General features: G+C 30.9%; 1 protein-coding gene and 1 pseudogene across 7 annotated transcripts in view; both read left to right on the plus strand.

Annotated features, from left to right (window-relative positions):
• LOC134698146 (H(+)/Cl(-) exchange transporter 4-like) overlaps window positions 1-17,755 on the plus strand; it is a 77,443-nt gene extending 59,688 nt beyond the window's left edge. For 4 of the 7 annotated variants that reach the window (XM_063560445.1, XM_063560447.1, XM_063560448.1 and 1 more), the window contains 12 exons: window positions 1,547-1,688; window positions 4,113-4,198; window positions 5,217-5,341; window positions 5,678-5,792; window positions 7,975-8,070; window positions 8,545-8,568; window positions 10,223-10,281; window positions 10,720-10,827; window positions 11,158-11,276; window positions 12,409-12,503; window positions 13,099-13,164; window positions 14,563-17,755. In XM_063560445.1, the coding sequence (XP_063416515.1) occupies window positions 1,547-1,688; window positions 4,113-4,198; window positions 5,217-5,341; window positions 5,678-5,792; window positions 7,975-8,070; window positions 8,545-8,568; window positions 10,223-10,281; window positions 10,720-10,827; window positions 11,158-11,276; window positions 12,409-12,503; window positions 13,099-13,164; window positions 14,563-14,653 (1,126 nt within the window). In that variant the 3' untranslated portion in view covers window positions 14,654-17,755. The remainder of the gene's footprint in view (window positions 1-1,546; window positions 1,689-4,112; window positions 4,199-5,216; window positions 5,342-5,677; window positions 5,793-7,974; window positions 8,071-8,544; window positions 8,569-10,222; window positions 10,282-10,719; window positions 10,828-11,157; window positions 11,277-12,408; window positions 12,504-13,098; window positions 13,165-14,562) is intronic. The other 3 variants (XM_063560449.1, XM_063560446.1, XM_063560450.1) reach the window with 3 other exon arrangements.
• A 4,118-nt stretch (window positions 17,756-21,873) lies between these two features.
• The window catches only part of LOC134696962 (H(+)/Cl(-) exchange transporter 3-like), a 36,247-nt pseudogene continuing 31,699 nt past the window's right edge, over window positions 21,874-26,421 (plus strand).

A 26,421-nucleotide genomic window follows, 5' to 3' on the forward strand; every position in this document is an offset into this window, starting at 1 on the left:
ATGAAATTGAAAGAAATGTAGAGCTCTTATTGTCAAGTAGTATTGATTTCATAGTAAGGTTCCTATATAATGTTTTTTAACAATTGTGAACATAGAATGTAGGCATTAGTATTAATTTAAGATCTTAATTTAACTTGTTAATCCTTTTGTTTTTACTTTTTTAACATTTTTTTTCTGTATCAAGGGGGTTAAAATAAGTATTTTTTCTAGTTTCCAGACGATAACTTGTGTGTAAGTGTATGGATCTTTCTGAAATTGTACCACAAGGTTCCATTTCAAAAAAGGGAGGTTGGCATTGATTTTGGGGGTTATGGCCCAAACTGTTGAGTAATTAGTGGCAAAAAACAATACTTTTCTAATACTTTTTATACATTCCTTATTTCTTGACCAATTTCAATGGGGTTTTATTCTTGAATTCTTGGGGTTCTTAAATATGCTGAATCTAACCATGTATTAAGACTTTGGAATTTGGTCCCCGTTTTTTAGATTGGTCCACATGAGGTCCAAAGGGTCCAAAATAAAACTTTGTTTGATTTCATCAAAAATTGAATTCTTGGGGTTCATTGATATGCTTAATCTAACCTTGTATATATATTTTGAATTTTGGGTCCCGTTTTCAAATTGGTCCACATCAAGGTTCAAAGGGTCCAAAATAAAACTTAGTTTGATTTTAACAAAAATTGAATTCTTAGGGTTCATTGATATGCTAAATCTAACCTTGTATTTAAAATATTGGCTTTTGGGCCCTGTTATCAAATTAGTCTACATTGAGGTTAAAAGGGTCCAAAATATAACTTTGTTTGATTTCATCAAAAATCTAATTATTGGGGTTCTTTGATATGCTGAATCTAACTGTGTTGTTTTTTATTTTAGGATTTTGGTCCCATTTTCAAATTGGTCTACATAAAGGTGGAAAGGGTCCAAAATTTAATTTTGTTTGATTTTAACAAAATCTGAATTCTTAAGGTTCTTTGATATGCTGAATCTTAACATGAATATTGATTTTTGAATATGGTCGCAGTTTTCAAGTAAGTCCAATTTGGGGTCCAAAATTTAACTTTGTTTTGATGTTCTTGGGATTAATTAATATGCTGAATCAATCCATTGCCATGTATTTAGATTTTGGATATTGGACCATAATAGGTATATTTAATTGAGTTCATGAGACCACATTCATTCTGTGCCAGAAATCTATGCTGTGTCAACTATTTAATCACAATCTAAATTCAGAGCTGTATCAAGCTTGAATGTTGTGTCCATACTTGCCCCAACTTTTCAGGGTTCAACTTCTGTGGTCTATAAAGCTGCACCCAACGAAGCATCTGGTTTTTATTTGTAAACAATTGTATATAGAAATGGTTTAGATTAAAATTCCAATAAAAATAAAATGGGGCAAACAATGAGGCATTTAAACAGAACAAATCTAAAAAATGCAGTTTTAGTTATTAGATTGTGCAGAGTTTTTTGAAGAAAAAACTACATTTTTTGTGTGATGGACCTGATAATGTTCATTAGTAAGATCATATTATAAATTTATGTATTTCAGTGATTACAACAGAAACTCCACCTCTTTGAGTTCTTACACCTCCAGTACAGTAGCAGGGGATGAAGTTTACACAGCCCTGTGGATGCTGTTTCTGGGACTACTATTTAAAGGTCTAATTACTATTTTTACCTTTGGTATAAAGGTAAGTGTCCATGGATTATTTTCCCCTGTGCAAAGCATCTACTCTCATGGGTACAATTCTTGCCAGTAGGTATAAAAAGATGTGGTATGAGTGCCAATGAGACGATTTTCCATTTAAGTCAAAATTTGTTAAACAAACTATTATAGGTCAATTTACAGACACAGTGCCTTGGCTCAGATCTAACAGCAAGCTATAAAGCCCCCCAAAAATTACTAGTGATAAACCATTCAAACAGGAAAACTAAGGGTCTAATAAATCTAAATAAAAAAAAAAAAAAAAAAAAAACGACGAACATTTATGAAACACATCAACAAAAAAAAAGCATGGAACATTAGGTTCCTGACCTTGGACAGAGGCAAACAAATGCAGTGGGTTAAAACATTTTATAGGTACCAACCTTCACCCTTACCTGAACAAATAATGTAACATCACAGCATAGATAGACCCACTATAAAATTAAGAAATAATTCATAGGGGTTGAATGTATTGTGATTTTACTACGGGTTTGCCCTTTATGACAAATATTTTACCCTGAGCTATAGAATGTAAAATGTCTATATTCTGACGTCAACGTTCTATGACGTCGGGTAGCTCATTCATAGAAAAGCATATGTTGTGGGAGTACGATGGGAACAGCCCAAACAATATATTCAAATTTTACCACGGGTGTGTACTCAAAGTGTTTGAAGGACGTCATGTTAGAATATGATTAAAAACAGCTTAACTCAATCAAATGACACATTAACACAAACAAGTGAAGATTCACTAAACTAAAATTTTTTATCTATCATATAATGTTAATACAAAATCATTTAAATAAGGGGTGAGATGTTCAACAATATCAGAAAAGCAACCATAAATAAACATTTGACAACATGCCATTAAGTAAAATAATGTATGTATACAGTAAAGAAAACAAATATTTTTTATAAAATTAATGATTTTTTTGTCGAGCCTGCAGCAGAAAGCTCGACATAGGTGGCAGCTACAGTGGGGCGGCGGCTACAGCGGCGGCGTTAGCTAACTTTTTAAAAGCTTTATATTTTAGAAGGTGGAAGACCTGGATGCTTCATACTTTGTATATAGATGCCTCATGTTACGAAGTTTCGCAGTCACATGTCAAATGTCCTTGACCTCATTTTCATGGTTCAGTGACCACTTGAAAAAAAAGTTTAGATTTTTTGTAATGTTAAATTCTCTCTTATTATAAGTAATAGAATTATTATATTGGGTATGTGCGTACCTTGCAAGGTCCTCATGCCTGTCAGACAGTTTTCACTTGACCTCGACCTCATTTCATGGATCAGTGAACAAGGTTAAGCTTTGGTGGTCAAGTCCATATCTCAGATACTATAAGCAATAGGTTTAGTATATTCGGTGTATGGAAGGACTGTAAGGTGTACATGTGCAACTGGCTGGTGTCATCTGACCTTGACCTCATTTTCATGGTTCAGTGGTTATAATTAAGTTTTTGTGTTTTGGTCTGTTTTTCTTATACTTTATGCAATAAATCTACTATATATGTTGTATGGAATGATTGTAAGGTGTACATGTCTAGCGGGCAGATGTCATCTGACCTTGACCTCATTTTCATGGTTGAGTGGGTAAGTTAAGTTTTTGAGTTTTGGTCTTTATATCTAATACTATATGCCATAGGTCAACTATATTTGGTGTATGGAAATATTCTATGATCTATATGTCAGTCGTGCAGGTTTTATTTGACCTTGACCTCATTTTCACGGGTCATTGCTCAGTGTTAAGTTTTTGTGTTTTGGTCTATTTTTCTTAAACTATAAGTAATAGGTCAACTATATTTGTTGTATGGAAGCATTGTTAGCTGTACATGTCTGCCTGGCATGGTTCATCTGACCTTGACCCCATTTTCAAGGTTCATTGGTCTTTGTTTAGTTATCTTGTTTAATGTTAAGTTTATTTGACAGTTTTTAATAAAGCTTCATACTTAAGACTATCAACATAATGTCAATGATAAGTGAAGAAGGCGAGACATTTCAGCGTGTGCACTCATGTTGTTCATGGTATGAGAACAGAAGTGAAAATTTATAGTCATTTCCGAACAATAATCAAAGCTGGTATATATTAAAAATACATTGATTGATTGTTGGTTGTTTAACCTCCAGTGGCAAATATATTATTAACATTATATTAATTAAAAATAAAAAGACGAGATTTAAAGCTTAATAAGTAAACATTAAATAAGTTTATGACAAATCATAAAGCTATTTTTTCTTATTACAGACAGCAACCAATTACAACCACTGCACAACAGAGGCTTTAAAAATAATAGTTGGAAATGGCTTGGTTTTACAACTTCCATGTACTTTGTTCCTGGTTATGTTCACTGAATTTTAAAATAGCTGATGTGTAGGGAGAATTGTTAACATATAATTACATGACTGTTTTCAGGTTCCTTCCGGTTTATTTATTCCCAGTATGGCAGTAGGAGCTATTGTAGGAAGAATTGTTGGTATAGGCGTGGAACAGTTAGTAGTGTAAGTATTATCTTATTTTCATCAGGAGCTAAAGAAGCATTGTCATCCCAACATCCATGTACTGTGTGTTCACAATCACATAGGATTTCAAGATTATAGACATTAACTAGAAGTAGTTAGCCAAAAAATGTATTACTTTTCATGTTGGTAAATTTAAGGCAGTCCTACAGTCTATATATTGCTAGGATGAAGTCGGAAGATAACTTATTTCATCGTTCAGTAACCTGCATCAACATTTATTTCTGAGTTCTTATAAGTAAATATTTTAAGAGCTAGCCAGGCAAAAGTAGGCAACAGTGGTTATGTCTTATAAACTTTAAATAAGAAGAATCATTTTCAACTTTTAATGAAAGGTATCAGTTTAGCATACACTTGCAGACATTAGTCTCTTTTGGCCTATATATTTTGTGACATTACATCTTTCAGAATTTGTGCAGAACTTAGCAAACTTTGTTATTCAAAACATTCTGTATGCCCCTTTTATAGGCATTATGGTTTTGATGAAGTTGAGATCCAATCAACTTGAAACTTAGTTCACATGTTCCCTATGATATGATCTTTCTTGTTTTAATGCCAAATTAGAGTTTTGACCCCAATTTCACAGACCACTGAACATAGAAAATGATAGTTTTAGTGGGGCATCTGTGTACTATGGAAACATCAGACCTTATTGGATGATTGATAATTGCAAGGTTATGTTATCATTGTAGTAAAACCTTTAGCTTTAGAACATTGTACATAAAATCAAAGATGGTCAATCATTAAAGAATGCAAGACATTTCAGTGTATGCACTCTTGTAATAATAATTATTAATAAAATTGAAAGTGACTTTGCTTGTTTATTGAATACCATGACACCTAAAAATGTATACAAATGATAATACAGTTATGGAAGGGAGGATTTAAAGTCAATTTACTTAAGGGTCCACAAGATTTCCGGTCAGAAAAAGTTTTACAAATATGTTTTTTTTGTTGATAAATGCATTGCCTGTTACTGTTTATAATGTTATCTTTGTAGGAGGAACCATGACAACCCATTTTTCCAGAATATGTGCCAATCAAAACAGTTCTGTACCATAACACCAGGATTGTATGCCATGGTGGGGGCTGCTGCAGCTTTAGGGGGAGTTACAAGAATGACTGGTGAGGTTAAAAGTATAGTACTAAGTCATATATCAGTGTTATTTTCTTCCATTGAAGTCCAAGCTGCTTTGGACTAGGAAAGTAACTGGTCAGAATCATTGCATGCAACTTATTTGTACATAATAATGTGTTTTGTGTACATTATTATCACTATCCTTATAGAACAGACTAAACCACTTCTGTTCCATTTTTGTTAACAGTAAAAGATATACTAGATAATTACAGTGACCTACTTCTATATATTTGCAAGTCTTTTGTAGTGATTATTTTTAAGTTGTTTTTATGGTACAATTTATTGATATAAAAATTACTGTAACCTTCTTTTATATATTTCAGTATCTTTAGTGGTAATTATGTTTGAGTTGACTGGTGGATTGCAGTATATTGTGCCACTAATGTTAGCTGTGATGACAAGTAAATGGGTTGGAGATGCTTTAGGAAAAGATGGAATGTATCCTTTATACCTTATATATGATAAAGATATTCAGACTGAAAATTCCTCTTTGAGACCACAAAAAAACATGCCCCCTTAAAACATGGATACAACATGCTACTTTATAAGTTTTATTTATGTATAATTCAAAGGGTTCTGTCCAATGTTTATATGAGTATGTTAAATAACCCTCAAAAGGATATTATTCTGTTTTCTCCAAAAATACAGAACTATGATTCATAAGAGTCTTATTTTTAAGTAAGATAACCCTGAAATGATAATATGCTAGTGTATAATTTAAAACTCAAGTTTTTTTCAAAGAAAAATGAGTGAAAATACCAAAATACCATAATAAAGCAAAAATAAGCCTTTAATAGTTGACTTTTGATTGATAGCATCACATATTACTGAAATTATAGTTATAGAAATTAGAGATGAAAAGAGTTGATAGTTAAATGCAGTTATGTCATTATTTAAAAAAATATTTATACATTAAAGGAAAATAATGATGTCCTACGCAGATTTTTTTTGAAAAAGTAATATCCCCAAAATACTGAATTCTGGGGAAAATTCAAAAAAGAAAGTTCCTAATCAAATGACAAAATCAAAAGCTCAAACACATCAAATAAATGGATAGCATATGTCGTATTCCTGATACAGGCATTTCATATGTAGAAAATGGTGGACTAAATCTTGTTTTAAAGCTAGCTAAACCTCTCACTTGCATGAGAGTCGCATCAAATTCCATTATATTGACAAGGATATGTATCAAAGAAGCACACAATGGCATTGTAATTTGGTCACATTCTTGTTTCTGTACAAATTATAATAGTCTAGTTATTTGTTTTTATTTTGTTTTTATCTGTTTTGTCACTTTACTCATATTTTTCTCACTGTTACTTGCCATTAGAAAAACAAGTTCCACAAAATTGTGCCTTCATAAATCAAGAGTTCATCCTTGTATTGTAATATAGTTTGTAAATTCATGTTAACCTACTGGTTTTTTGTGTGTAAAATAATGATTTTTCTTTTGGCATTAGTGTTGTCCATTTTGACTTCCCCATGTAATAAATATTTGAGGTCCAATTCAGACATTTTAATGAATAATGGGGTCCAAATATTTTTTTTCCTAGCCTTTATTTTTTTAAATGAATTATAATTTCTATTGGTCTAGGGGAGACAACTGCAGATAATTTTGATTTTTTTTTAATGCACTTTAGAAGCATAAAATTATTCAGTTCAACATACAGATTGAAATAACTGAAGATATGTTAGTTGTAAAAACATTAAAATTAAATACTTTAGCAGAACAGAAGGATATTCAGTAAAAAATGTCATATTTTATTTGTATATACCGGTAAATAAATGATATTACGTGCATCGGACAAACTAACACAAAGGTTCCTGGTTCAATTTCCGTTCTGGGATAAAAATTTCAGGGACTGAATTTGTGGCTCTACTGTGAAACCAGCTTTTGTTTTTGCCGTTTGATTTGGGACTTTCCTTTTTGAATTTTCCTCAGAGTTCGGTATTTTTGTGTTTTTACTTTTTACAAGTATGGTCTTGAGGAAAAGATGATAGTCCGTCGGGAGGGAAAGATAAACAGCTGACCCGTGTTAAGAGAGAGCCTTGTCTCTTGCAGGTAAAAGACACCCTTGTAGATTTCAAAAATGAGCAGGCTAATGCAGCTACAAGGCAGCAATGCCACCTGCAAAGTGGAAAGGGGTTAATAGAAGTTGCAATAACTTGTTTCCCAATCCACTATAAATAAATATGTTTAAACTAAATGATATTAGTTCTATGTCAGCCATCCTGCAGGATGATGTCTATAGCTTGGACAGCTGCACATGCTTATTCAAACCCAAAATCTGTAACTGATCAAGTCTTTTTAAATCATTTTATTTCGGTATATGATATGATTTTTTTCAATATAAAGTTATAATCCCTCAATGAATTATATCAATGGTACAGAACTCTACGGTTACAATAAAAGAGGGACGATAGATACCAAAGAGACAGTCAAACTCATAAGTGTGTCAGCTTGGTATAAGTCTAACATTGAATAAGACATTTATTACTATTTGTATATTATTCTTCGAAATGAATGGGATGGCAACATGAAGTGTACTTTAATTGTGGGAGAAGATATAACCAGTAGAAACTATATATATATATATTTGTTCTTAACATAGTTCAATAGATATGATGCACATATAGCATTAAATGGTTATCCATATTTAGACAGTAAAAAAGAATTTACACATACTACTATAGCAGCTGATGTGATGAGGCCAAGGTATATATCAACTATTATTAACTTTGACATAAATTCTACGATTACTTGATATTTTAACGCAATACAAGGATAATCAATAGGATGATGTCTGAACATATGTTTATGTAGTTCTCATACAATTACCACATAATATCAGCTTATTTGTAATTATAACATCCCTCAAGTAATTAAAGACATACCATATGATTTTACCCTGGATTTCTGTCTCTTAGTAAGAAGTGAGAAATTTGGAAATCATACACTTGCTACTTTAAATAAGAGTATGACAATAATTATTATTTGCATAGGACTATATATTTCAGCTATTAAACTATTCATGATTTCCTAGGCCTTTTAAATGCTATGAATGTGAAGTCACATTTAATTTTACTATTAAGCATATTTAAGAGAGCAGATATTTTAAACATTAAATAAAAAAAAGTTTTCCCCAGAAATGTGTACATATTTTATCAATATCCCGCTTTATTTATTAAGATACTGGAGATATGGTGCTGCTCAGTAAGTGTGTTGCTGTTTTATGTTGTGTGTTTTTTTCTAAAGCATGTCAGTGATGTTAGTTATAAATCTGCTTCACATAAATGTTTGATGTTGCTGTAATACATGTTTTTATGCTAAAATGTCATAAATTTAACAATTGAAATTTAGTATTTTTAACTTTAACTAACTTGAGAACTTGTTTGAACTTTGAATTAAATGACATTTTCTGGTTTATTTAAAATATCATAATCCACTTTTGCATGATGAATACTAATTATAACTTTAGTATGAAAAGCAACTGTTGTGAAATTGATTTATTACTTTAATTGAGTTTTAATTTTAATTTTTGTTTTTTATTGAGATTTTGGAATATTTGATAATGTAGAATAAATTATCTTTTTAGCACATTTAAGAGACAGATTTTGGGCACACATTAAACCCTCATTTTCAAGAAATCTTTATTTGGCATGAGCTCCTTGTAGCCCACGTCATAATAATATAGTTTCACAAGTTTTCAAGTGTATATGATGTTGTAAATAAGAAAAAAATCATAGTTTGACATATTTGTGAAATTTAATTTTTTCATCATTTTTTTAAAAATGTGAAATGAAATCACTCACATTTTTTTCCTTGTTTACAGTATACCAAAATATTGTACCCAGTCAACTTTTTAACTGACAATCTTATCAAATAGCTACTTAACAATTAAAAGAAATAAGGTAACATTTTTTTTACATAGTCCAAAGAAATAAAATTATTTTGAATATGGTGAAATACTAGTTACACATTTTTATCAATATCAAACACTTTAGAGAAGGTATGAATATAGATTTTAACTATGATAATACTTGTGAACCAGTGAGCTGTCTAATGTCTATGTGGAATAAAGTCACAATTTGTGGATATTAGTACATATAAGAGGATGAACTCTTGTCTATCACTAATGATCCAGATTTGACTTCTAGATTTGTTTTAGTTTGATGTGTTGTTTGATATTTCTAACTTGTCAAAGATGTATTAACACAGTACTATTTTTGTATAACTTTCTATTTTGTGTAAAGCTGTGTCAATACAGTATAAAACGTATTTTATATGAAAATTTATGCATCAGCATTCATATTTTGCTATCATAATGAGTATGCAGCCAAATTTTACCAAATTCAATGAAAATTTTAATAGTTTTTTTGTTAATTTGAAAGCCAGAAAATTATTCTTTCAGCTTGCATTGGGACCTTTTTTTAGGAAAATCTTGTTTGCCCAATACATATTATACTAGTGTGAGCAAAACAGCTTATGCTTCAGAATTAAGACTAGGTTTTTCGGACCAGAAACAAAAAGGGCAATCATAATCAAAAAAGATCTCTTAACATTACTGTTGATACAACAAGTGACCCATCTGACTTGCATTTTGATTTTTCAACTCCTGGGGTCTATGTCTGCTAAGACTAGATGTGTTTAAAATCCAGAATATTTCTACAAAAAAATTCCCAACTATTTTTGATTAAATTCAAATTTAGCAAAAACTAGATTATACATTACAATCGACAATCAAATTGAAATGAAGAATACAATTTATTATTTTTAAAATTAAACATTATCCTCAGACAATCTCAAAGGACATTTATATAGTTATCGTAGTTATTTTACATCATATCAATCATGAATCTTTTTTCAGGAGAAATGATCCTCCACTTTGTGTAATTACACAAGATTCTATGACTGTAGAGGAAGTGGGTAAGTTAAAATGATAAGATTTTATCAACTTGATATTTGTATTGGGTCATGAAAATGTGATACACAACTTTGTTTTATTACACAAAATTCAATGAAGGTACACATAATAGTATTACAGGTAATCATTAAATATTAGCAAAAGACTAAAAACTTACAAAGGGGTAAATTTAGTATTTCTAGTCGAAATGACTTGTACATAAGGGAACAAAATAGGAATCCTTGCTGTTCCTGGGAAACTCAAAGGCTTGTATGGTTTAAATTGTAACTGTTGACTGTCTTTTTAGACACCAGGAATATGCAAAGCCACTCTTGTTAATGAAATGGTAATAAAAAGTGTTTAATGAAGAAATATTATAATTGAATAAATGTCACTATGTTCGGACCCATAAAGTTGATAAATGTATTTTGCTTTCAAAGATCAAAACCGTTCTTTTTCAGAAGCCATATTTAGAGATACAAGTCATAATGGGTTCCCTGTAGTATTATCCAGTGAATCTCAATATCTTGTTGGTTTTGTTTTACGAAGAGATTTAATGTTAGCCATTGGTAAGATATAGATGAAAAGAAGGAAATAAAACTTGAAAGTTTTACTGAACTGACATTTCAGTACTTCTATTAAAATGCTTTCTGTAAACTGTGAAGAAATAAAAGGAAACAATATCTTTATAAATGGAAATCTGTTACTTTTAGTTAAATTTGTGAAATCACAGCAGTTATAAGAAACAACTGTCAATGAAAAATAAAGAGTCTTGTTATTTTGCTACCAATTTCTTGTTAGAATTCATTAGAAAATCTGTATATCAATGCTCCTTTTTGCAATACAAAAAAGGGAAACAACTCTTTACTATTATTTGTTATCTCTCTTTTATTTGACAGCTAATGCAAGAAAAAATCAAGAAGGAGTAGTTAGTAATTCTATAGTCTATTTTTCAAGTCAAGTACCAAATAATCCTAATGATCCTGCTCCACTTAAACTGAGGAAAATATTAGATATGGTAAGTTTTATGGTAAAGGTTCTATTTTTCGTTTGATGGTGAGGTACATACATAATGGAAGTTTCTCGCTACACTGAAGACCCTTTGGTGGCCTTCAACTATTGTCTGCTCTATGGTCGGTTATTGTCGCTTTGACACATTCCCTATTTCCTTTCGTAATTTTATAAAGGAAAAACAGCACATTTCATCCTCCAAAATAATCTCCTATAATAATACAATAATAGTAAGTACGAAAAAAGCCAATGATAAACTTTATTATCTAGTTTTAAAAAATATAATAGGGCCTTTTCTTATATAATATTAATTGGGATGCAACTCCTTCTGATTGACTGACAGTGTTGTGTCTATCAGCTCATAGACATAATTTATTCATGTGACCTTGACATTCATGATTTCAGCTAGCTTAAAATGGAATTGAGAATTGAATTATAAGGAATGACTAACATTTTTTCTGTCTATTCAAAATAGCACCAAAAGTGTAGTGCACACTTTAAAATAGTGGGTTAATTAGTGTGCAACACATTTTTTTATGTTATTTAGGGATAGACTGTAATATTTTAATTTTTCTGTCTATGAAGAAATTATATCAATAATGTGTTGTACACTGAACTATGCAGGTTATTTTGTGTGCACCACATTTTTTTATGTAACTTGCGTATATACATGTACTTAGCTTAGCCCTGGTTTCTTTGATGAGCTTAGTTTTGAATAGACAGAAAAAAACACAACAGTCATTTCTTATAATTTATTTCTGAATTCCATTTTTAACCAGAGGTAAATAATGAAATACCTTGATGTCGTCACAGGCACATGAAAAAATTATGTCTTTGATCTAATAAACAAAAAACATCAGCTAATCAGAAGACGTGTTACATCCAAAGTTGAATTATTTCTTCATAGACGGAAAAAACATTAGTGATTCCTAAAATAGAGGCAGAAATAAAAAAAAAAAAAAAACATAAATAAAGAAAAATATTTTATTTGACAATGTTCATATAGTTAATAAAATAAAGAATCAAAATATATCTAAGGTCAAGTTTGAAAGTATTGACTTTTTGTTTTTCCAAAAAATATGTTTGATTTGAAACGATGAATATTTTGATCTATTCTGTACAGGAATTTATAATTGTAGGCACCTATTACAATAACTGATCAGACTCCAATGGAAACAGTTGTAGAAATGTTCAGAAAACTTGGATTAAGACAGACATTAGTTACACATAATGGGTAAGTCACATTTAAGAAATTTTGAGATATCCGTATTCAGACAAACCTTTATAACACATTTTTGGTAGGAGTCATTGTATTTTTTTTTTGTTTAAAGAAAACTTTAATTTAAAATGCATGAGCTACTTATAATGGTTAAACGTCTTTCTAAAAATGTATGAAAAGCTTATATTTTATAAGTTACAAACTTTGGGCAATGACATTATTTCACAACATATTTAGTTTTATATAAGCATGTTTTTTCACTCCTGAGAAAATATTCAATTCACCTGATGTACTGTTATTGGAAAAAAAATCCCATTATTTTCATTTGTTAGTGAACAGAAATATAGAAGTCTTAAACAATGTTAAACTGGATCAGAATGCATGATTATTGAAATGTATTGATATCATTGCCTGTACACTTTAGGTCCACACATTTGTGTTTGTGTGTGCTTTTTAAATAAAAAATCAATTTTCTTATTATAAGTAATCACCACATCTTCCTATATCTATAAACAGAAATAAATAGTTTGTCAAGGACTGAGAAACAACAACGTTCAGTTCAGTTGCTGCATTTTGTCTCTTGATTTTACTCTTTAAAACAAAATTGTAGCAACAGACAACTCTATAATAAAGGAAAGTTTTACTTCAAACAAGAGAAAAAGAGATTATCTGTTGGGTAAACATTTGATGTGGACATTTAATACTGTGGTGTTGTGTTATTTGACATAATTATCCTAATTGTATTGTCTTTTCCTAAACTATTCAATGTACAAACAACCATTACATTTAACTAGAATTTACCCAAAAAAATAACTATACCTGATTATATGAAATATTTAATTATAAATAAATTGCTATTTGGATTCATTACAAAACGTTCACTTTTTTCTTCACCTTAATGTATTGCATACAAATCAGGTATTGATTTTATTTGAGCAAAATGTTACATTATTTACAATTCTCTAATACTGATTCATAATCATCTAAAATGTTTTTAAGATGTGTGCTGTGAAATGTGTTTTAAAGGTGAAGGAAGAGTTCATTTGAAAGACATATGCCCTCTTTGTGTTTGTCCATTTTTATTGGCCAATGAGGGATTTAGTATGATATACCCAAGAGTTCTGTCTATTTATCCTTGAAGTTCCATCTTTTATATATCGCACACTAACTCAAGTTTGCCTTTATGAATTTAATAAAAACTGTATACTGCTGTTGGAATTGACAATTTAACATTGTTTTCTCCAGAGTTACATAACTTTAACATTCAGACCTAAGGTACTTTGTACATAGTGCATCATTATTTAAGTATGCTTATGTTCATAGCTATCAGATATTGTTTTGATAACACAAACTTGAGATTGATAGCAGTTACAGATCCAGAGGGTTTTCAGGGTTGGACCCCTGTTTGCTTGATGGTCAATACATTTGAATGCTTCACCAATTTGTTTTCATTTGACTGAAGATTTGTTGCATCTTCATGTCCTTATGAACTCATGGTACCATAGTGCTAAATACTTTCACCTGGATAGTCAGATTTTATAATGGATATTTATATATATGATATATTTCTTTGGAATCATTACTTTTTTAAATTGTTAGGTGAATAGGTCACATTTGTCTTGGATATAATTCAATTGTATTTATCAAGACATTAAGCTAAATTTTGTTGTCTTTTTCTCAATATTTACATCTCATAGGTTAAGGGTTCTGTAAATTAAAAAAATATTCATACCCATAAATTACGCTGTTAAGTTATCAGTGAAAGTTGTTTACCATTACCCAAACTGTTCAAATCAAGTTGAACATGCAAAACTAGAGGAAAAATGAAGGAAATTGCATATATATAAACAGGGTGAGACTACTTTTTCATAATGCACAACACTGAGATGCTATATTGAAATAGATTTTTTCATGAATTTTAAATAAATAATCTTTTTCAAAAATAGTTTATGTTGAATAAAAGTTTGACATCCCTGCTGGTATTTGTGATGAAGGTCTCTTTCCAACTTTATAACACATTAAATTTTTTTGTTAGTCGAATACTTATTTTTATTATACAATTGATTTCTTGCAGAAGACTCCTGGGTATTATAACAAAGAAAGATGTTTTACGGCATGTTGCACAACTTGGAAACCAGGATCCTGAATCTATATTGTTTAATTAACTTCCTGGTTTGTTGTCATTGCAACATTCCTCTGTGTTTAATGTGTGGATAACACTCTATCTGAGAGGACAACAAATGATTGTAAAGATACATTGCTATATGTTAACGCTAAAAGGATAATTTATTGTTGTAAGGATAGTGATGTGAGATATATAATTGAGCGGGTACTTGAAAGGATAGATACATTCCTGGTTGTTTAGATTCATTCCACAATGTCCTCTATCATGTGACTGTATGCTGTGTTATTATTCAGTAGAATTGTTTTATAAGCTTCCATGTGTAAGTTGTTAACATAAGTAAACAAGAATTAGAAATGCATGTGTGTGTTAGAAAACCATATTTCCTTTTCTAAAAATACTGGTGTAGTTTTACATTACTACTATAGTGTGGACAGCTGATATGTTGTTATGCTAATACATGGTTGAAGTATTTTCTAGAAATACTGGTGGAGTTTTACATTACTACTATATTAGAAATACCTGACTTATTTTCGCACATTTCTCATTTAAGGGATTTAGGATCATAATTTTGTTTTAGTTTTACATTGCTTCTATATTGTTGACAGCTAATAGGCTATATGCTAATACTATCAGAGGGATACATTGTCCAAGTCTTTTCCAGAAATACTGGTATCGTTTTACATAATTTCTATACTAGGGATACCTGATTTAGTTTTACACAAATTCTATTTCAGGAACATCTACAAAAATCTATTTGAAGGGATACCAGATTCAACTTCATAGTTATCCTACTTAATAAGGTCAACAATATACATGTTACAGTAGTCAGTGTAGTTCTGTTGTATTCTACCTGTGTATTATATGTGGTTTATAAATCTGTGAAACTGGTTTTATACAAATGATATTAATCTCACATTTATTTGTTTTGTTATGTTTTGTAAATTAAACACATAAAATCATTTAAAGTATATATGGGCTGATGTGTATGGTTACAAAATGTTATACATTTACTCAAGATATTAACACTGTAATTATAGATAAAACCATGTTAGGTTGATGTACTGTGACTTTGTGTGTGGTTAAGTAATAATTCTTATTTCTAGTGTATATACTAATCATTGATAACAAACTGATATTTAATGTGCAGAGTTGGCTCGACTTGGCTGTGATAATCTATTTTAGTAGAATTTTATGTTTACTGAATAACCTGAGTTAACTGTATGTAATTAATATCAATATTTATTATGCTTGAGTTTATGTGTTATGTATGTGTCATCATGTTTAAACTGTACAAAAAAGTAATGTAAAGATTAAAAATATCAGTTGATTTGTTCCTTCATCCTTGTTCTTTCATTATTGGAAAGTCCATACTGCGGGTGTTTTTGCAAAGTTTTTTAGATTCTTTCCAGACATATGTTACACTGTATAGAAACACTCAAGAAGATGATGACTTGTATGCACACAGGTCATATGTATGATACTTTTAGTTAACATTTTCAGTTCTCCACTTTAATATTGTGAAATAAATTAAAAAGAACTGTCGGTTTTTATCTATGAGATTCTTAATTAGATTCTCATTTAACAAAGTATGAAAGAAAATAAAATGAAAAAAAACTTACCAACCCCTTGACTTTGTAAAATACACAACATTTAAATCTTGATTTTTTGCATAGCCATTCATACATTTAGTTTGCGAAAATAAAATGTGGTTGAAATGTTCATTGAAAATTAAAGAAATGAAATGAATTTATACATTGCAACATCTTCTCAAATGTATAAGAAAGCGAGGTATTATTGAAGTTTAAGATGATTCTAATCACTGAGCAAAAACATTAGACACTGTTTACATCGAAAGAAAGATTTATGGAAAGAATAAAAAAATATTAACAAAAAATGGCCAAATATTTGTGACAGAAGTAAATAATTCAAAAAACCATTGTGTTATTTTCTTATGAGATTATTTTGTTTACACGTGTAATGGAAGTGTAAGTGTATAATTTATTTTATATCAGTCTGAATGTGAATCCAGGATATACAATACTGTATGATGTAGGGTAAGTGTATGTAAACATGGATAACACAATCTAGATATTATTTTTAGTGTAATGAAAAAAAGATTTGCTATAGGCAAGTTGTTTCAATACATATTATATGAATATAGTCCCCAAATATTGAACAAGTAATTTATTTCTATTTTCATGTGTTGCTTATTGAATGGACCATGTATAAAGTATAATTAAACACGTCTCTTTGTTAAGTCTTTGGTTTGGAAATTTAAATATAAAACAAATACAAAACATGTGAGATACATTATTATTGTAGTTTGCTTCATCATGTGTTTGTCAGATTTGAATACATTGTACTGTACCGTCAATCCATGAATCCCATATTCAAATCATCTTTAAAAAAAATCCTGTTTTACAAGAATGGTGTCTTGTATCATATGTGTACTAGTAAGTGTTGTTTGAACTGCTGAGAATTCGAAAGATGAGACAAGACGAAACAATCTTTTTTTTAATGTCAATAACAACTTTTTGTTATTTCTATGTTGTTGTTCAAGGAAAATCCCTGCTTATTAAATTTATTAATTTCATCTCAAAATTATGAATTGATACATTTGTTTGCAAAATATATATATATTGGTCAAAAGTACAAAAAAGAGTTCCATTGATGATAATTGCATCATTTCGAAAATGTTTCTTTGGAGTTGAGATTATTTTCTCTAAAATAAAAGTTAAAAAAGAGACCAATTTTGCTGTGCAAAATTTGTTTAAACTTTTGTTAAATCATTATGAAGTCATGTTAGATGGTGTCATATGTTTGCATCATTCCGTCTTTTGACTGTTAACATGTTCATCTCAGATGGAACCACCAAGTGAAATAATAAATAATACAATGAATTCTTCTTATCAATGGGGGACCTACCTTCTACTCTTACCATAGAAAAGTTGATGTTTACATTGGCCTCCTTTTCTTACAATAGACATTATAATAATGACATTGTCCTTCACCTCTTACCATTGACGAGTTATTTAATTTATATATCAAAACATGTTGAAAGTTGAAGTATGTATGTATTGATGATTGGTGAATTGATGTAGTATCTTATTGAAACTAAATATGAATAAAGATCTGAATAATCCGAAGTGACCTGTATTTATGCATGATGTATATTGCTGGTCAGCAACAGTGGCTACCTATACCCTGCTACAGCCACGGATTCAGTACTACTATTGTTAGTTAAATCAGTCTGATTGCAAACTTTCATTTTCGATATGAAATGTTATGTCATTTAATAAAAACTAAGGATTTCAACTGTCGAAATACAATTAAAAAACCATACATCCATCAAATAGTTTTATTGAGGTCTGGACATGGCATGTCAGTAACTGCTATTAAGTCCTTTGATAATATATGTATCAGTGTCATTTATTTTCAAGTTTCCTTTAAACTGAGTTTAATTGTATGTATTGCTGTGTGATTGTTATATCAGCATTGGCTAGAGGTATAGTGGGAGAGTTGAGATCTCACAAAACATGTTTAACCCCGCCACATTTTTTGCGGCTTGACTAAATGAGAAGGCTTTGGACTTTGTTAGTCTTTTTTGGTTTTTTATTGTGTTAGTTTTAGTTTATTAATATGTTTTGCCTTATAGTATGTCGTCCATAATCACTGACCTTGTACACATTTTTGTTTAAGGGTCAGGTGAAGCACGCCTCCGGGTGCGGGGTGCTTTTTTGGTGTCGATAAATATGTTGTACTGAGGAATTCAAGAAATACTGTTAACTTTGAGGAAAAACAATTTATGTGGTGGATAAAATCAGGGCTAAGAGACTTGTCTATCTGTGGACCGCATAAGCATAATCATCGAAGTTTTGACGAAAGTCGTTGCACCATACAAATATGAGATAAGCTCAGTAGATGGTGTTTCCTTAAACCAGTAATGTACATTCCGATACATGCAAACAAAACAAACCAAAAAACAAGCAAACATTATATTCAACCAAACGAGACATACAGATACAATGTTATAGGCAAGTACCGTTATGAAACTTAAGCAATGGTAATAAAAGCGTTCTGTATATTAACAAAGGAAAATGCATGCAAAAGCTTATTTGGAGCTGATCTCCACAATTACAATGCTAGTTGCTAATTGAGTCTTTGGACAGGTACAATCTGGATACTATGCAAATTTGTGCTGTCCGCAACTGTGAGCTAAAAGCAGGTTTTGCAGAAATCTGTGTTATCTAATTTTGTGTAAAACAGTCCAGGGCTGACTATTTCCGTGATTCTGCAATCTCTCTTAAAATATTTGTTGACGAAGTTTCCACATTAAACTCAACGATATCATTTCGAGAAAACTAAATATGTGGTAGGAAAGAATGTTTAAGTAAAATGTTATTACTGCACCTATTAGTTTTACCTATAAGATCATGGGTTTTAAGCGCAATACCTACCAGATTTATTACAAATGATTGCCTTTGACTCGGAGTTGTTTTTCTCTATCGATTTATGAATTTCAAACAGCGGTATACTACTGTTGCCTTTATTTGAAATAAGCAGTATCTGATGCTTATATAACTGTTATATAAATATCTGTATTAAAGTTTATCAATAACCCAAACAATATGTATTCCACAATGTACAACATTGATGTCCGTGTTAATAAGTCCAGTACATTTACCAAAAGGTACGTTTGAAACTTAGCTAGCAATTTGTGTTCTTGATGCTATGACATAATTAAAGTTTGTTTTCTAATAAGGAAGTGTTGTGTAGTCAAGAGCAAGTTAGTTATGTAAAATGCCACTAAAACGAAGCTACCTGTTATGTGAAGAATTGAAATAATAACAAATGGTAGAAGGGTGATACACCGTTGGTCAATTGATAACAACATAAATTAACAAATTTGTGGGCTGTTTTTACTATTGTGACAATTGCGAAGGATCTGTTGGTATCGATAAATATTCAATTGTGTATCTTTAAGTTTGACATTATTGCTTGTGTGCATTCACTGAATTGTCAATAGCTAACCTCACATTTGTACTGATACTTCCAAGGAAATGAATTCAAGGTCAGATAAACTTTAATACATGAACACATTACACGCAGGCCATACACCACATATGCTTTAAAGATAATTGACCTATTGCGCATCGGAGGAACAAACTAAACCAAGAAAACTTGATATTAAACCATTAAAATTGGCCATGTTTAGATGAATGCTGCCAGACAGTCATGGTCCCCTTATAACCATACATTTTTTTAAATATAGATGAACTTTTGCATCTACTATCTGAAAAACAAATTGAACCAGGAAAATTGATATACTTAAAGCTTAGTAGACAAATGAACCATAAATATGAGGTCAGGGTCAGATGATAAATGCCAGTCAGACAAACACACCTTACAATAATTCCACACCACATTTAGTTAATCTATGGATATTGTTAATGTTATTATGAAATACAGACCAACATACACAAATTTAACATTAGTCATACAGTATTAAAACAACAAATCAAAATACAAAAACGTACCTATAACAACTGAACTATTAAATTGAGGTCAAGGTTTGATGACACCTGCCAGTTGGACATGTTCACCTTACAATTATTCTATACAAAAAATATAGGAGACCTATTGCTTTTAGTGTCTCAGATATGGATCTAACTATAAAAACTTTCCCTTGTTAACTGATCAAAGAAATGAGGTCATAGTCAAGTAAATAATCAAATTGAGAAAGGAATGGGGAAAACTGTCTGACGGGCATAAGCACCTTGCAAAAAGAATGGTAAACGGAGATACTAGTATCTTGTCTTATGGAGGGATAAATACTACTTTGTAAAGGATCACTGTGATTCAAAGAAATATTGGAATGCCGACAGTCTTTTGAAAAACACGCCCTCCCAACGTAACAAATATGTTGTCAATCAAGAAATCAAGTATCTTGATAATATCAGTTTCGGCGAAGTTTTTGTTTGAACCAGAGTTATCCTTTACAAAGTAGGATGTATACCTCCCTTAGACAAGATACTTGTATCTACGTTGGCTATTCTTTTTCAAAGCAATACCAACTCTTTCAGTTTGTCTTTTAGTTTGGAATGTGAAATATTTGTATGTAGAGTAGAAAGGTCAAATGTTTTATTACTGTTACAAGATGAAAGAGAGTTCTAGAAGATGTTTGGAATTTTTAAGTATCCACATCTGATTCACGCCACCTCTAGAATAGGCAGTTTCACAATAACTGTGAAGCCCGTCTTTGATTGCTGTTAAAATAGATGTTAATAATTTAGAAAGAGGTTTTGTGGAGCACTTCGAAGACCCAGCAATATACCGTTGTTTGTAAGGACACTTATGTAGTTTAGGTATCCAATACAGTGATGGAAGATCCAGTTCTTCATCTTTGGTTAAAATTCTAAAGGAACATATAAAAGACCTTGTAAATTGTTATTTGGATGAAGAGTTGTCTCATTGGCACTCACACCACATCTTCCTATATCTACTTGTTGAGTTTCCAAATGAATTGTCAATACCTAATTCGTTTTTCAAGAAGATTATGATCTGACTTGTACACACAAAAACGATGTTATGTGGGGCTTTATCGGCGGGAACAACAACATATTTGTCATCGAGATCGGATAGGTGTTTTGCAACATTTGGGTCTTTAAAGATTGACGTAGCATGGGCATTGATAGACCCATTCAGTTTTTTAATTCTGATTTGTATCAACGACCTTACTGCATAAATCCATTCGGAAAAAGTGTCTACGTCTTCCCTCTTCGCGCTTAGCTCATTGCCTGGCATGATCCTCCACTGAATCCTTCAAAATTTTAAAGTTCAATTAATGGATTAAGGCTCACGATATTTCGGACCATTCGATAACACATTTCGTAGAGAAGTGTTATTAGCAATGTTGAGGTCACCGATAATAACGTAGCAAGCAGAATTATATGTGCACAAGTGCAATCAGGAGGTTTAGACTTGAAGTCGTCAATATCGATATCCTGCAAAACGTGTTTGTAATTGAAAATTTTAGTTGCAATAGGTTTGGTTTAGGTATAAGAAATGATCGGTACAGACTTGTCTTTGAAATAAGGGGGTATTTTCGATTGAACTAAATATCGGTAAATTGTTGGTGAGCCATATATTGAAGTTACTGTAATACTTACACTCAAGTCTATAGACAGTTGGGTAATATTTTGCCATATTAGATCTGTTTCTACATTCATTTTCTCCTTTTGAAAATTCTTACCATGTAAAATGCAAGTATGTTTTTCCCATGCTGATATGAAACCAACTGAAGTTTGAAAGAAACCGTTAACAGTAAAACTAACAGTATGGTAATTTGACACTTAAGTAAAATTTAAATGACATACTTTCTTATCCAATGTTATAATTACTGTCATTTTCTCTAGCCCAGGATTATGATTCAGTTCTTTCCTGTAAACCATTGGTAGATACCAATGCTAAATTATATCAATCTGGACTTTCAGTGTGAAGGTGGCACAATTGCTGTGTGTAGTGTTTACACATTTCAGAAACAGAAACTGAAAATTTACGTAGACATTCCAATATTTGATATAAAATTAAATGTTTTACAAAATTCTTCTGCATTTACAGATTATGGTTGATCATCTCAACAAAATTGACTATCTCGCTTGAGCTGGTACGGCGAAAGCGAGATAAGCAGTAGAGTTGAGTTGACCAATGATAAGCTGTTTTATAGCTATTTTACCTATGCCCTCGTTGTCAATTTCATTAGCAACGGCACGAGCCCCCTTAGTTTCTAGTGATAATGTACATATCACTCCACTCTGCTGAGAAATACATCAAGATCACAGGGAAATTTCCTAAAATATCGATAATGCAAAATATATCTATTTTCTAGATTAAAACAATATTGAGTGGATTTATTATTCGTGGATATTTAGGAAAGTAGACATTATTAACCAAGTCAGTAGGAATGATGTTAGCTGTATCAGCTGGATTAAGTCTGGGTAAAGAAGGACCATTTGTACATGTTGCTGCATGCTGTGGCAATATATTTTCTTATATATTCCCCAAACATTGCTCCAATGAAGCTAAGAAAAGGGAGGTAAGCCAAACATATTTATTGTTTTTGAAAATTTTAAATTTATAAAGAATTAAAAGTTTTTTTTGGAATGATTAGAACTTGTAACGTTCTAAATCTTTACTTAGGCACTGGCCTATCTATTAACTCGATAGGTTAGCTTCTGTTACTAAATGTTTTCCATATAGTTCTGATGTATGTGCACATGATACACACATGAACTTAACAAAATGGTATATTTTTGGAGCAGTTCATCCAAGAATGTATGTAACCAAGGTATGTTGATATGCAGGCTTTTTTTGTGTAATATTTTGATTAAGTAATTAGGTAATAAAGTATTGACACAATACTATAATGATTGACAACTGTCATTATCACCAAACAATCAGAGACCAGGTGGACCTTAATAACAATGATCCATTTCCTAAACTGTCAATTAAATTGACCACATTACTTATCAACCTCAGTCTTACATAATTAAAACTTTTCAATATACAACTTCAATATACAACTATTCGACCTCATAATTAAATACTCAAATGTATATATTAGATGTTTGATATATATGAGGATGATAGATTTATTAATTGCCTATTTATTTTGATCTACATTACATAAAGTGATTCTGTAAATTATGTCTGAAAGATAAATAATCGATGGATTAACAAGATCTTTTAAAAAAAATGAAATATGAATAAATATATGAATATATTAAAGCTATTCAAGTAAGGCCTATAATTTACTTGATAAATTTCCAATAATTATCTGTAATTAATCAACAATTTAGATCAGTTCACTTATTTTTCTTATCATCAGGAATTGGCTTGAAACAGTTTTAAAACTTTTAATCAAAACAAACATTTGTTTGTTAGTTTATTCCCCATCGATCATTCTGTCTATTTTAGTCATTTAAATTTTTATTAAAAGTGATGATATATTTTTGCATGAAGAAAGAATCTAAATTTGAATAAAATAAGTTTTCTTTTATATGTTTACGTTGAACAATTAAATTTAAAATGCCCTGTTTCGAGAAATACTTTAAAAATAAATTAAAAGGCACTCAACAACTTTTCATGTTCAATGTCAATAACTCATATAACCTATGTTTCAACTTACAAAATACCCCAAAACAACATATTTAGATTATTTTGGTGGACACTTTAAAGTTCTTAGCTGTTGGTCTATATTTTATGTCTTACAATGATTGTTGGAAGCATTTATTAGAATAATCTTTGATTTGCAACTGTTTGTTTTTTAGAAACATGTTCAGAACAGGAAACATTATTGAGATAAGATATAAACTTAAGTTTAAATAAAATTGTGCAAATTAAGAGACCCATATTATTTAATTAAATAAGCACTTTTTATTCTCATACTGGAAAAAGCACTTTTTCTTCGAAAGACCTGCTGTTATTTTTCCCCACCATACCTTAATATGAGATTTTTCTAAACTACTCTTCTAATCTTTCCATGAGTGATTTCCATCACTTTGATTTTTACTTTCTCTGTCGTCCTCATTTTCCATTGAAACTACTGGGCCAAGTTCATTACAGATTGAGATAATTGTAGGCAGCAAGATGGTTCAGTAAAGTAAGATTTTCAAACACATCACCATCACCAAAATTTTTTCATGAATCCATCTGCGTCCTTTGTTTGATATTCACATAGACCAAGGTGAGCGACACCGGCTCTTTAGGGCCTCTAGTTAATTAGGTCTTCATACTACAAATGCGCACATGTTTAGCACTTAGACAAGCCTATCTAATTTACATTTTGTTTTATGATATAACCATGGAACAAATGCTGTAATTTCTTTATAGGAAGCACATATCATGCAGTCAAGAATGTTGTGTTTTATTTGGAAATAGAATGCCTCCCAGTTTTTGTCACCCTATCAAAGTTACATATTCTTAACTTGCAATTGGTTTTCTTACTGATATAATTTTTAAAGCTACTATTCTTTTTGTAGATATTATCAGCAGCTGCGGCAGCTGGAGTCAGTGTGGCTTTTGGTGCACCTATTGGTGGAGTATTGTTTAGTTTAGAGGAAGTAAGTTTCTTAGTTTTATTGATTTTCAAGGCATCAAACAAGAAATAGGTTATTGAAAGAAAAAAAAAATGATATTCAATGATTTGTTTTAATCTCAGGAGAAGTAACATAAGTAATATGATACCAAAAAGTAAAATCACAAAAATACTGAACTCAGAGGAAAATCAATACGGAAAGTCCATAATCACATGACAAAATCAAATAACAAAACGCATCAAAAACGAAAAGACAAGAACTGTCATATTCCTGACTTGGTACAGGCATTTTCAAATGTAGAAAATGGTGGATTAAACCTGGTTCTATGGCACTAACCCTCTCTCTTTAATAACAGTCTCATCAAATTCCGTTATATTTACATGATGCGTTAAATAAACAGTCACAATTAATAAAATATTCAAAATATGGGTACATCAGTCATCATCGCATAACAATTTTAAAAGGAACAATTTAACAGAACAAAAAAACATCTATCTACGAACACATGGATTGACTTGAATTTAAAAGTATTGGGTACTGTTAATTTATGATTTTTTTCAAAAGTTACAATATTTTTAATAAATAGACCATCTATGGCATGAGATCAAAACTCCCATTCTAAATCTTTTGATCATTGTTTGTTTGTATATTTTAAATGTTGATGCTAAGTTGTTTTTGTAGGTTAGTTACTATTTTCCATTGAAGACCCTGTGGAGATCATTTTTCTGTGCACTAGCAGCTGCATTTGTACTGAGATCTATTAATCCATTTGGCAATGATCATCTTGTGATGTTTTATGTAGAATATAATGAACCCTGGTACTTACAGGAACTTATCCCGTTTATATTCCTAGGGGCATTAGGGGTGAGTACTTACAGGAACTTATACCATTTATATTCCTAGGGGCATTAGGGGTGAGTACTTACAGGAACTTATACCATTTATATTCCTAGGGGCATTAGGGGTGAGAACTAACAGGAACTTATACCATTTATATTCATAGGGGCATTAGGGGTAATTACTTAGAGGAACTTATATCATTTATATTCATAGGGGCATTAGGGGGGAGTACTTACAGGAACTTATACCATTTATATTCATAGGGGCATTAGGGGGGAGTACTTACAGGAACTTATATCATTTATATTCATAGGGGCATTAGGGGGGAGTACTTACAGGAACTTATATCATTTATATTCATAGGGGCATTAGGGGGGAGTACTTACAGGAACTTATACCATTTATATTCATAGGGGCATTAGGGGGGAGTACTTACAGGAACTTATATCATTTATATTCATAGGGGCATTAGGGGTGATTACTTACAGGAACTTATATCATTTATATTCATAGGGGCATTAGGGGGGAGTACTTACAGGAACTTATACCATTTATATTCATAGGGGCATTAGGGGGGAGTACATCGTTGATATTCCTAGGAGCATAAGGGGTGATTACAGACATTTGTAATCCAGGTGCATTAAAAATGTATATGTACAGGAACTATGATAGAAAAAGGAATTTTTGTCTAATACCTTGAATAAGAAAGAAGATGTGGTATGATTACCAAATGACACAGAAATAAACAACTGTAGGTCACCATAAGGCCTTCAACAATGAACAAAGCCCATACTGCACAATCAGCTATAAAAGGTTCCGAAATGACAATGTAAAACAATTCAAATGGGAAAACCAACCAAAACAATTATGC

The sequence above is a fragment of the Mytilus trossulus genome, chromosome 14 (assembly GCF_036588685.1).
Source record: "Mytilus trossulus isolate FHL-02 chromosome 14, PNRI_Mtr1.1.1.hap1, whole genome shotgun sequence".
NCBI lineage: Eukaryota > Metazoa > Mollusca > Bivalvia > Mytilida > Mytilidae > Mytilus > Mytilus trossulus.